The sequence below is a fragment of the Anguilla rostrata genome, chromosome 9 (genome assembly GCF_018555375.3).
Source record: "Anguilla rostrata isolate EN2019 chromosome 9, ASM1855537v3, whole genome shotgun sequence".
Classification (NCBI taxonomy): Eukaryota; Metazoa; Chordata; class Actinopteri; order Anguilliformes; family Anguillidae; genus Anguilla; species Anguilla rostrata.
In genome coordinates this window covers 4,039,446-4,052,076 of record NC_057941.1, presented here as the reverse complement: position 1 = coordinate 4,052,076, position 12,631 = coordinate 4,039,446, and the positions used below count along the sequence as shown (strand labels likewise).

The window sequence follows — 12,631 nt, the reverse complement described above, 5'->3', positions numbered from 1 at the left end:
GTACACAGACCGTGCAAAGAGGAGGAAAGGAGTGCAGCAATGGACCTTTCGGTGGTGAAAAAATGCGTAGCCTTCAGTGACTGATTCAGACTGATTCGGTTTTGTCAATCTTTTGCCTAAGTTGACTTGAATTTACTGTTTGACAACGTTGTGCAATAGCCAAAACAGAATAAAAAAATACTATAAAAGAATATTGATACACTAATTCAAGTAGCGATACTAACCACTGAAGAATTGGCGTTCAAAAAAAAAAACAGTGTCTTTTAATGTCGATTTAACAAACTTTTCAAACTTACAAATTCTTCAGAACGAACACCGTTTAAGACAAGCAATAATAACGCTTAAAAGGTATGAAATGGGAACATTAACTTGTGTCGTCCTTGAACATCAATTCCTGTCACAGGAAAGCCGGACAGAACCGGGAACCGTAACCATGGCGATCGCGAGGGCCTAGAGAAAGGTCAATTGCGAGTTTGCTTTCCGCACTCGGGTACGAGTCGCGGCCAAGAGGCGCAGAAGATAAACAGGCTACCTGAGAGAGCGAGGGGAAATGAATGCCTGCTTGACCTTTCCCCACAAACCCAAGGAGGAGAATTACCACCGGAGGAACTCTAGTACATTATAGCGCTAAGCAAAGCTGCATTCCGTTGAAGACTTCATGACCTGTGGTTTGTTTGTTCAGACTACTTCAGAATACTTCGGACGGCTAGGTCTAAAGTAAACAGCGTATTAATTTGGGGGGGGCTGGGGGAGGGGGGCGTCTGGGGTCTACTCACGGGATTTTTCTTCTTCTTGTCCTTGTTTTTGCTCGGCTTTCTGTTGCTAACGAAGTAGTGTAGCGTCCCGTACTCGATCAAGGCGGCGAAGACGAAGATGAAGCAGACGGACACGAAGAGGTCCATGGCGGTCACGTAGGACACCTTGGGGAGCGACTTCCTGGCGATGGTGCTGAGCGTGGTCATCGTCAGTACGGTGGTGATGCCTGCGAACGGGGCCCGAAGGTCCCAGAAACAAAGGGTCAGTCGCCGTCCGTCCACTTCCTCTGCAGACAGGAAGTGGTAGAGACGTGGACTTATCGAGGGAAAGAGAACCAATAAAAGAAAAAAGAAAAACAAACAAATGCTTAAACCTGCTGGATCCCTGTACCTGTATGAAAATCACAAAGCTGATTTTTGGATGAGCAGAACTTTATTGGTGACATAACTGAATGACAAATTTCCTCTTATACACAAACACACACAGGCACACACTCACTGATTATGTACTCCCTTACGTGTTCGTCAACGAACAAACTGTTTATCATGCCGAACAGTGGATTAAAAGAATGGTGAAGATTTTAAAAATAAAAATAAGAACAATTTATTTGCAGCAAGCTCGACAAACACGAGGTGTGAATTTTTCCCCGAGAGAACGTGGCCCAACTGCCGAAGGCCTCCTGATCCACAGTCCTGTGCACTTGAGGTCGGCCCGAGAGGCTTTAGCCGCAAGCCATCTGGAGCCCTGCATGTGCCAGCTCGAGGAGACAGGCTGACCGTACCCACACACACACACTCACACCACACACACACACACACACTCACACACACACACACAATCACACACAATCACATAAACACACTCACACACACACATACACACACACACAAACACACCGCCGCGCACACACACCACACACACACTCACACAATCACACACACACGCCACACATACACACACATCGCCACGCACACACACACTCTCACGCACACCGCTGCGCGCACACACACACACACACACACACACACACACACATCGCCACGCACACACACACACACCGCCAGCACAAATGGCTCCGCAACACACACACTCTCACGCACCCGGTGCAGAGCCTCCACGCCACCACACGCGAGGGGCTTCCGCCGGGGCATTACGGTCTCCTGTTCCACCCCCCCGCCCCCCCCGCCCAATCCCCATGTGATCGCGGCGTGATTTACAACACTCCGTGTTTTCCCTCTTTACCGACTGCATGCGTAAGGTTCTAAAGTGACATCATCACCCAAGATTGATGTTGTAAATATCCAGATCAGAGTCAGATGGCGGTGATCTTTTGTCTGGTGGCGTTAGGGATTAAAGATTTATGTCACGAGCATTAATCCTCCCTGGTTACCCATGAACTACCTTGTCATAATCTTCATGGGGGGCGGGGGAAATAACCCATTTTACTCAACATCGATTGCCTGTTGTCAATTAATATCGATGTTGTACGGTAACATCACACCTGACATGACTTTAATAAAAACAGGAAGATTTGTACTGCATCATTTCCGGAAGAAATAACAAGGACAAGAGAGCTTTCATGCAGAAAGAAATCTTTTACCCAACAATCGTTATCTCAATAATTTATGTTGGAGAATTAGTCCCGCTGCTCAGTGAAAAATGGCGTTAATGTAAAATGAGAATGGCCACTGTTTTCGAGCAGAGCCGGCTTGGATCATCTCTCCGTACGGAAAGGTGAGGTTCAGGCCGCTGGCTGAGTAAATGGGAACTCATGAAAAGCAGAGGTTCTCTATGATGGACCTTTCTGAAGGCACTCACAGTATCTCACAAATCCTTAAAAGGCTTCAGCTTCTCTTGCCGTTGGCTAAGGTTACACCTGCACTGAAATACTGACAGAGCCTGGAGACGTGCCGAGCTGCATATTAATGCCTTATTAAGATAAATCTGGGCTGGCTTCGTTAAAAATCACCAGTCCTTCATTCTCGCTCCATTAAACCTCTCCAATTAACGAGGAAGACCGATAAACTGCAATGGAGCTTATAAGCTTCACTGACAAGCACCATTGTGCATATTTCTTCAAGCTTTGGTTTGTTGTTATTGTTACTGAAAGAAATAAAGAAATAAAAGAAATAAAAAAAAGAACATACTGATGATATTACTTTATTTTGCATTAAAAACTCCCCTTCAATCACCCTTCAAGGTGCAAGATCACGTATACGTGATTAGGATGCTAACTGAACATTCTAATGCTGATGTAACAATCACCACTGGTAACTGAAAGCAATGGAGTTCTAGAACACTGACTTGAAATTCTGAAAAAAAAAGACTCTTCAGAAGGTTAATTCGGTAGATGAAATTGTAAGCGCGGTGGTGCAGTTTTTATTTTACCTAACGATGTTCTGGCAGGGACTGCATCCTTGTTGATCCAGAAGGACACCCAGGACAGAACCACGATGAGGGTGCAGGGGATGTAGGTCTGTATGGTGAAGTAACCCATCCTCCTGCTCAGATCGAAGTAGACGGTCAACACGACGTAGTCTCCTGAAGAACAGAGCAGAGGAGGAGGTGGAAAGGGGAGGAAACGAAAAATGAAAAAGTGATAATAAGTGATTATTTCTGGGAAAAAAACACTTCCTGGCTAGCATTCAAATAGATCGAAACACGTGTCTGTAAAGAGCATGATAATTCACATGGTAGCCAAGGCCCAAATGTGACTGGCTACAGGCTTATCTAATGACAACTGTGATACAAAAAAAAAACATATAAATTCATAATTATACAAAATGATTCATAAATAAAAGGAAATCAGCCAAGCCTATTTCAAGAATGCGCCTCTTGCTCACAGATATACAGCCTATATGCATATAACATGATACACACATTCATACCACAAGTGACATTCAGCCAGAAGAGAATTAGTGAGGTTGGGCACTGATTGGGCGATTAGGCCTGGCTCCCAGTTGGCTTTCCAACTGATCCCAAATTTGTGTAATGGGGTTCAGGTAAGGGCTGTGTGTAGGGCAGTCACGGCCGTTCTCCACAAAACCATTGATGCTTTACCCACATCTGATGCATGTCCACAATAATGCGATCAATGTGCACATCTCCCCTTCTCACAATCCACAACCATTATAATGCAAAAAATAAAAAATAATGAGACCAAAGAATGTGACCAGCTCAAGAACAAAAATGCATATGCATGAGCCGCTAACAAAAACATTTTTTTTTCTGGGAAAACCAGATGTCCTCCTCCCCCACCCCCCAAAAAAAAAAACCAAAAAAAGAACCGGAACTGTTCTCCCTGCAGCACAATCCAGACGCTGTACACGTCAGGGTTGGGGTTACGGTCGATGGGATCAGCCCAAATACGGAAAGGATTAGCCGTGCCTCCACCGCGTCATAAACACGTCAGGTACGGACCGCCGATTCAGGAATGGTGCCAGGGGGTGGGGGGGGGGTGGCGGGGGTGGGTGCGGGCTCTCCTGGTCAGGTAAAGCCGCTATTTATTCTGCCTCAAACTAATGAATAATTACAATACTGCGCCCTGCTCCCTGTTTGTGAAACTGTTATTATGCTGTTATGTTCCTGCAGCAGGCTTAGGGGCATGTGCCTCTTAATGTGTATTTATAAATGCGAAGCTTTTTCTGCTTGGCAGGACCGAGTTCAGCTCTGTTAGATCTCTGCTGGCTGTGCCTGTGCACTACAATGTTGATTAGTGGCTGCGATGTAAAAGCGAAAAAAAAAAAAAAAAAGACTGTGGCTTTTCTTTATGATTTTGTTAAATGATGATTATGGTATCATAACCCACCCCCCCACCCCCATACTCTACGTGTTGCATGGGCCACGAGTGAGGCCGTCCTAATCAACCTATTCGCTTGCGGTCCTGACACCAGTGCACCTGCCCCCCCCCCCCCGGAAATTCGTTATGCCCTTATTTTATTGCTGACCGTGCTCTTTTTATAATGGCATGAGCGCGGGAAGGCTTTCCGCAAGGGCAGCATTTGTTTTTTTATTAACATTGCATTAGCCCAACACCCCCCCCCCCCCCCCGCCACGAGAAACACCATGGGGGCTAACGTGCTAACGTGCTAATTCGGCTCGGTCAGCAGCGCCTCGCCCGTGACGCATTAGCATCCTCCATTAGCCGCCGCCGCTGGACTTACCGCCACAGGGGCCCCGAACCCGTCGCTACGGACCCCTCTGGAGCCCCGCCCCGCCCCACCCCGCCCCGGCAACGGTGGCCCGGATGATCGAGCCGTTACCTCCACAGCCCGTCCCCCACCCCCCCCCGTACCTGGCCCCCCTACCCGTCCCCCGCGCGGAAACGAGGTTGGAGTCTGTCGGCAGCCTCTAATTAAGACCCAGGCTTCCCGCTACGGAGCCTGTTCATAATGACTCACACGTCCCTCATCTGACGGAGAGGGGCCTGTTCGCGCATTTTTTATTTATTTATTTATTTTTATTTATTTATTTATTTATTTAGGTTAAATAAGACCCTCGCCGGAGCGTGTCCTGGAATGCGCGTTCCCACGCCGCAGAGATTAAAGGGACGGCGGGCGTTTCTACACCCCACGCCATGTGTTCCCGCCATTGTGTTCATTACTGACAGATGAGATCTCCTGGCAGAGGGAGCTCTGAGACGCTCGCGGGCAAGGCTCTGAGGGGGGGGGAGAAAAAAAAAACGAGCGGCCGTCAAGTTTTTCTTTTTTTTTTGTGCGGCGGATAACTACTCTAGCGCAGCCGCGCCTGACGGAAGCCACACGTGCCCACAATCAGATCGAGAGGCGGCTAAATTAAGCATGGGCACGCCTAGGACATCTTTGGGGACGTTTTTTTTCCAGGATGAGGATTGGGAACTACGTCGGATCGACAGAAATCCCCATATCCCTGCCTGCGGTGGCCCGCGATGCCGAGCACCCACCCCAGGTTATGACGAATCGCCTCATGACGGCCCCTCGGAAGCTATCAATCAAATAAGTTTTCAGGGTTTTACCTCTCGGCCTTACCCATAAAGCACCTTTCACAGTGCGCGACAATAGCTGCTTTGAGAGAGAACACAACATACTCACATATTTTATGTGTAAATTATCACATCATTCTTTCCTTATGCACCCCAAACATTCTAATCTTCCGTTTGACAAAAAAAAAAAAAACATTATGGAACTGTATAATGACTTATGGGGCAACATAATCCATTCAACGGCAGTTTTTCTAAAAAGCTGCGGGACAGGCGGGTTTGACAGACCCGGCTACATCACCGGGAATGAAACCAGTAAGGGAAGCCGCTGCCCCGCCCCGCTCTGCGGTAATGTGATTGCGGCCTCTGTAAACACGGAGTAAAATGGCCGCTCTGAGAAGCAGGAAAACGCTGAAGCAGCATCGCTTTCCAGATGCAGCGGGGTGGGGGGGGGGGGGGGGTTGGACACTCGCGTGTGGGAGGGGGGGCCCGGCACCGGGGGGAACGCGGTTAATCCTTCACTGCTGACCGCGGGGGAAAAGCCGCCGCTGCGCTGAGCCGCCTGGCGGTAATATGGCGGTTATATGGCGGTAATATAGCGGTGATATGGGGGTGACACGCCGTTAGCCGGGAACAAGCAGCACGTCTCCGCGATGTAGCGGACGACATCATCGGCTACGGGACGGCCGCGCGGTGGTGGACAGCGAAACTCCCCCGGGTCTTTGGGGGGGGGCGCGGGGGTAATGACGGGGTGTCGGTTTTCGAGAGCGCCCGATAATTATCTGCCGCGGCCGAGCGCTCCCCCCGCCACCTCCGTAACGAGTCCCTGGGTCCCGGGACGGTCTCAGCCGGCGGAAGTCAGCCGTCACTCTCGGAGACAGAGCCGAGCGTGCGGCAGCGTATTCCTGCCTCTAATGGGCAGCGCTGGTGCGGCTCCTTCAGACTTCCCACAAGCCTGTCAGACGCGTTAATAAACTGGGTCCAGCACCGGGGAGAACACAAACCTTCAAAAGAAATCCATTTTACAGCAGCCGGGTGGCACCGAGCTGTGGTGCGCGGAAGAGCCCCACGTCCTCGGATCGAATCCGGACCGCGCCAGTGCCCAGGGTGATGTGCTATCGACCGATTTCTTTGCCCGAGGTATGTGAGGGGTCCAGCCGGCTTAGGGGCCTGTGTTTCTTTGCTATCGAGCACAACCCCCGCTGGTCAACTGGGTGCCTGCGGACTGCATGTTAAAGCTGCATGTGAAAGGTCTTCCTCTGACTCCACTCCATGCAAGCTTAGTCTTGTCGTGTAGACTGCAGTCTGCAATGTGATCAATAAAGTGATTTGGTGACACTGCACTGTCCTGGACTGGCTGTGGGATCTGCGCACGAACGGACAAGAATTGGACATTCCAAACAAGCCCAAATTTTAGGCTGTTATCGGCATTTTCACTAAACCGGATTTGGCTCGGTCTTTGTCGCAGAAATTCATTTCAGAGTGAACCAGTCACCTCGCATCTTCTGCTTATTAGCTTATCCATTCTGTTCCAACACTGTGAGCATTTATTTATACATGTTATGGAACAGGTAGTAACTCATCCTGCTTACATAACCAAGCAGAGCTCTATTAAATGCCTGGCCTAATACCAAATAAAAAAAATTAATAATAAAAAAATAAAAAAATAATTTATTTATTCACTTATTTATTTTTCCCGTCCGTTCTGACTGGTTTTGGATGAGGCTTATCTTCGGGGAACAATCAGCGCGCTGATGAGCAAACGCTAATCCCCCCCGCTGTGCTTACCGAGCGAAAATAAGACAATCTGCATTTCAAAAAGACGAGATCTAATTAGCGGAGCGGATCAACAGGCCTCTCGCTATGCTGCGTTCGGCGTCGCTCCGCGTTCTCCGCAAAGATGACGCGTGAAGGATGGCCGGATTCCAGAGTCCTCAGGTCTGAGCCTGCTAGGCCTGCCTGTGTTTTACAGACGTACCGCCGCAGATCACGTCATAACATCCGCTTATACGATAAACAACACCTATGTTATACTTTGTATCATTATCGCGATGTTGTCGCTTGTCATGCCTCCTAGTTTGACTGAGCGTAGTTTAGGTCATAGAGCAATGTTTACTGTGTAAACTGGACTTAATGTGTTCGTGGCTATGAATAACTTGTTACATAATGAGTACTGCAGCTTATCAGACCTGCGTTCTGTAGTTGTTCCAATGGCCTTCGGTATGCACTTACTGTACGTCGCTTTGGTAATAGCGTTGAGACGCTGGCAAATGTGCATCCCGAAATTAAAGGAGAAAGTGTGATGCATACGTCTCCTGTCTGTTTAATAACCTCCCTCCTTGAAATGTCATTGCAAAGACTTTTTTAAATTTTTTATTTTTGGCTTTGATTGGCAATAAATCACACAGATATTGTCAGTGTAGGTGTTTCAATATGTCTCTAACGTGGGCACGAGAAAGTCCTTTTATGAATCTGTTCTGGCTCCTAAAATTGTAAAACTTTAATGCTGCGCAATAAGTGTTCATCATTTGGGCTCTTGGGAGCTGACTCGTTGTCACGGTTTTAATATAAAGCAAAGAGAGAGAAAGATCTGAAAAATATAAATGCGAAACAGTAGCATTTTGGTAAAGACCATTACTGAATCATGGAGCTCTGTTCCAAAAATAGACAGCTCCATTCCAAAAATGTACTCTAAAAAAAAAATGGCAACCGATTTTTATTTTAACTTGAGCTCTCTCATTTGCCCACTGACATACAGTACAATACCAAAAAGATTATTTGATACCGTATGTAAATGGCAAGACAAGAGGATCTCAAAAATAATAATGTATTGGCTGCCATCTTCCCTTTGTTTTAATATTTACTTTATCTGTTCCGTGGCCAATCCCTGCGTCCGCCTCGCTCACCTGTGCTCGGGGGGGTGAGAGTCTCGCCGTCTGGAAGTCAATACGCCGCCGGACGCGAGCGATCCCGGCTCGAGCAGATAAGGGCAATTAGGCACCCGAGAGGAGAGAGGAGAGTAAAGTGAACCGGACTGCACTTGTCTCTGTGAAATACGAGGCCGGGTTTCCGGAGCGGGTTTCCGGGCAGACGCCGCGGTCGCCGTACCGCCGCTCAGATTTGATTATGGGCTGTCGAAGCCCGGGCGCGCTCCAGCCCGCGGGCTCTCAGAGTGGCTGTCGGGAGATGCCTGCGGCCGTTTTCGAGCGCTCGCCCCTTGGCTTGTTTTCATGACGGGCGACGTGACGTGCAACTCGAAACATTTCAACACTACTGTGGACCGGTGTCTGAGAGCAGCTGGGGGAGGGGGGGGGGGGCATAATTATCGGATAATTAACAGGGGGCGACCGTTAGCCCATCCTTGAAGCCCTTACTTCAAACATAAAATGCTCATCATTACATGGTCTTATACGCTTAAAAAAAAATACACTGAAGTGGACAGGAATCTCTGATAGGCACTACTGTTAAAACAAAGCTTTGGAAAGAAGCTGCTAGGTGCTAATCCTGCCAAGGCTCTAGTGCTAGTGAATGGATGGGCCCCACAGGCTGGTATCTGTTCAGGCACTGTACTAGTGCCTGGATGGGCCCCACAGTCTGGTATCTGTTCAGGCTCTGTTCTAGTGCCTGGATGGGCCCCATAGTCTGGTATCTGTTAAGTCTCTGTTCTAGTGTGTGGATGGACCCCTCAGTCTGGTATCTGTTCAGGCACTGTACTAGTGCCTGGATGGACCCCTCAGTCTGGTATCTGTTAAGTCTCTGTTCTAGTGCATGGATGGGCCCCACAGTCTGGTATCTGTTAAGGCTCTGTTCTGGAGCATGGATGGGCCCCACGGTCTAGTATCTGTTAAGGCTCTGTTCTAGTGCATGGATGGGTCCGGTGGTCTGGTATCAAATCTGGACCTTGCCAGTGCCATCTGTGGCCAACAGCCCTGGTACGGCAACGCCCAACCGGCCAACCAGAGTCTTCCAGAGATGGGAGGATGAAATCACCTTGTCGCACTCCAGCAACCCCTGCTGGTCAACCGGCTGGCCTGCGAATTTGCCCGCTGAGCTGCACGTGTGACGTGCCTGACTCGCAAACCGCGACGTGCTAAGAAGAAGAGGCACCTGACATCACATGCTTCAGAGGAGAGCACATGCTTGTCTGCGCTCTCCAAAAACCTGACAATGGCGTTTGCACCAAGTGTCTCTGAGTGTTTTATTTTAAGGTGCTAGAATGCACGCCCATCCAACAGTATAAATAGAATCGACGAATGGCAGAATGGTTGTCCATAACAGTTTTTTTTTTGCGCTGCAAACTCGTGAGGGGGTGGGGGGGGGGGCAGGTTGGCGTAAGCCCTCATTCCCTCAGGAGAGACGGGAACTCTTAGTGCAGGTGGCGGTTAATGAAGAGGAAAAAACAACCAGTCGCTCTTCCGAGGCAACGGTTGTCCTCTGGATTATCAGGAGCAGCGCAGGTCCAGGTGTTAATTACAGTCCTATTACTCTGTCAAACCGGGACTGAAAAAGAAGGAAGGAGAATTGCTATTTAAGTCCCCAGAAGGGATTCTGCCTGTGACTCATAGCTTCAGTTCCTCCTCTTGCTCATAGAGAGTCTTGGCAGGGATAACAGTTCAAAGATCACTTCTTATTATAGAAATTAGGTCTTCGCTTTAGAGAGAGAGAGAAAAAACAACAATCTTCAAATCCCTTTAAAGTCTATGCAGCGCCGAGGAGCTCACCGAGGTACCGTGCTGACACGGAACTAAATGTCAGGTCCTTTCACTCAGTGTTGCATTTGGCTCGTTCATATTTATAATTTCCCACCTCCCCCGTGGGGCCTCCCCTTGACTGCCATTTCTCAAAAAATGCTAAAATAATTTATGCGCTATTTTCAAAAACCGCCACCTGGGAGAAGATTTTTGACACCGCCACTTTTAGTCCACACTAAAGCCGCCGCTTCTCTCTGCCTTTCCGACTCACTGACACCGCACTGACATCCGATCCCCAGGCCTTCCCGCAGACACATCCAATCCTGCGGACTTCCCACAGATGCATCCAAACCCCGGCCTTCCCACAGACACATCCGATCCCCGGCCTTCCCACAGACACATCCGATCCCTGGCCTTCCCACAGACACATCCGATCCTGGCCTTCCCACAGACACATCCGATCTCGGCCTTCCCACAGACACATCCGATCCCCGGCCTTCCCACAGACACATCCGATCCCCGGCCATCCCGCAGACACACCCACCTTCCAGGCTCCTGACTGATGACTCTGCAGTGTTTTTCGCTCCTTTCCCTCCTCCTCCTGAGATCCGCTAACCGTCCAGCGAAACTCACAATATTGCTGGAGGTAACCCCCTTCCCTCCCTTAAGTGGATTGCCTCGGCTTAAACTGAGTTACACACTTCGCGGCACACCCGCGGATTCCGGATCCACCCGTCCATTTAATGGAGCGGGCGGAATGTATATTTTTCAGCAACCTTTGCAGAATTACAGGAGGAAACCGAGAGACAATACCACAGCCAAGGGCCCAAAGGGGGAATTCAAGAAAGGGGGGAAGGGGGGGATATAGCATAGAGTTGAACATTTACCAAGAAATATTCTGGACAGAACTGATGTTCGCTGTTCGTTTCTTTTTTTTTTTCGTTAGTCGTGTCGAGTCCGCTCAGAACATCTCTCGTTCACGGCGGACGTCGGAATTGCAGAATTAGCTGACGTAGCGGGAATGGGGCTCCCGCGCGCCCCGCCGTGGCGTTCGGCTGCTTCCTTTCATCCGCTACGCCGCCAGACCTCTGCTGTCAAACATCCAACCTGAACCTGAAAGCCGAGGGCTACCGTAGCCAGAGAGGGAAGCCCGATGCGACCCCAGGCCGTCTCGGCTCGGGCTAAATCACACAGGCCGACGCACATGGACAAAAAAAAGGAAAAAAAAACAGGAGAAGAAAAAAAGCCAACCGAGCCAATCAAGAAGGTCACTCTAAGAATAGCTCTCCGTAAATATGAGTGCACGTATTCCATATAATCTCTAAACAAGACAAGCCCAGTTCGCATACGGAAGATCTTTTAGCGAAATAAGGATCAAAACTGCGATCGCTTTGCAGGCGATGAAGTCGGCTCGACGCGGATAGAAGCGCATTTCGACTCATTTGTTCTGTTAATATGCTTAGGAGAGGGGCAGTAAAAAAAACCAAAAAAAAACGGGAGGTCCGTGCCAACAATGGCGGTGATTAATATGAATACCGACAAAATTGCTGGCCCCACGTTCGGAATCTAACTTAATGGAAGATGGAGCCCCCCCCCCTCCTTCCCCCCCCCCCCCCCGCAATATCCCTGATCCGCTTTGATCTGCCAGCTGGCAGATGCTGTTGATGCGAAGGTCTCGCAGTTTACCCACGTGCCCCTCATCAGAGAGCGGTCGCGAAGGCGTCGTTCGCGAGCACGCGGAGGGGGGGGGGGAGGGGCGGGAGAAAGTCTGCATCTCCTCAAAACGCCTCGCGGCGAGTCCGAAGGTTTCGCGGTTATTCCTCGCTTTCTCTTCTTCCTCCACCACCCCACCCCGACCTCCAGGAAAAAATGGTTCGACCCGGCGGAAACCCCTGGACGGGCGGCGCCATTCCGCCCACCGACGGCGGCAGGAAGGACGAAAGGGATCGCTACGTTAGCGGCTCGGTCCCAGCCAGACCCGGGCGGGGGTGGGCGGGGGCGGGCGGGCGAGCAGCTCCGTCACTCTCGACGCGGGCCGTGACGTGACAGCGATACGGGGCGACGCGGAGGAGCGACTTAGGACAGGACCCAGAGAGCCGAGCGCCCGGACGAGAGCAGCCATCGACTCCGTGGGCGAAGCGCACGGCCGACCAGATGGTGCGGCATTTCTTCGGTCTTTGCCAAGGGGCAGAGTGCCAGTATAAATCACAATAAACCGAAATGGTTC

The 12,631-nt window shown here is 49.9% G+C and overlaps 1 protein-coding gene across 1 annotated transcript in view; it reads right to left on the bottom strand.

The window, feature by feature from the left end:
• gabrg2 (gamma-aminobutyric acid type A receptor subunit gamma2) overlaps positions 1–12,631 on the bottom strand; it is a 41,667-nt gene that overhangs the window by 5,791 nt on the left and 23,245 nt on the right. Inside the window, exons 6-7 of the mRNA XM_064349556.1 lie at positions 3,145–3,297; positions 777–982 (exon numbers count right to left, since the gene is read on the bottom strand). Coding sequence (XP_064205626.1) covers positions 777–982; positions 3,145–3,297 — 359 coding nt within the window. The remainder of the gene's footprint in view (positions 1–776; positions 983–3,144; positions 3,298–12,631) is intronic.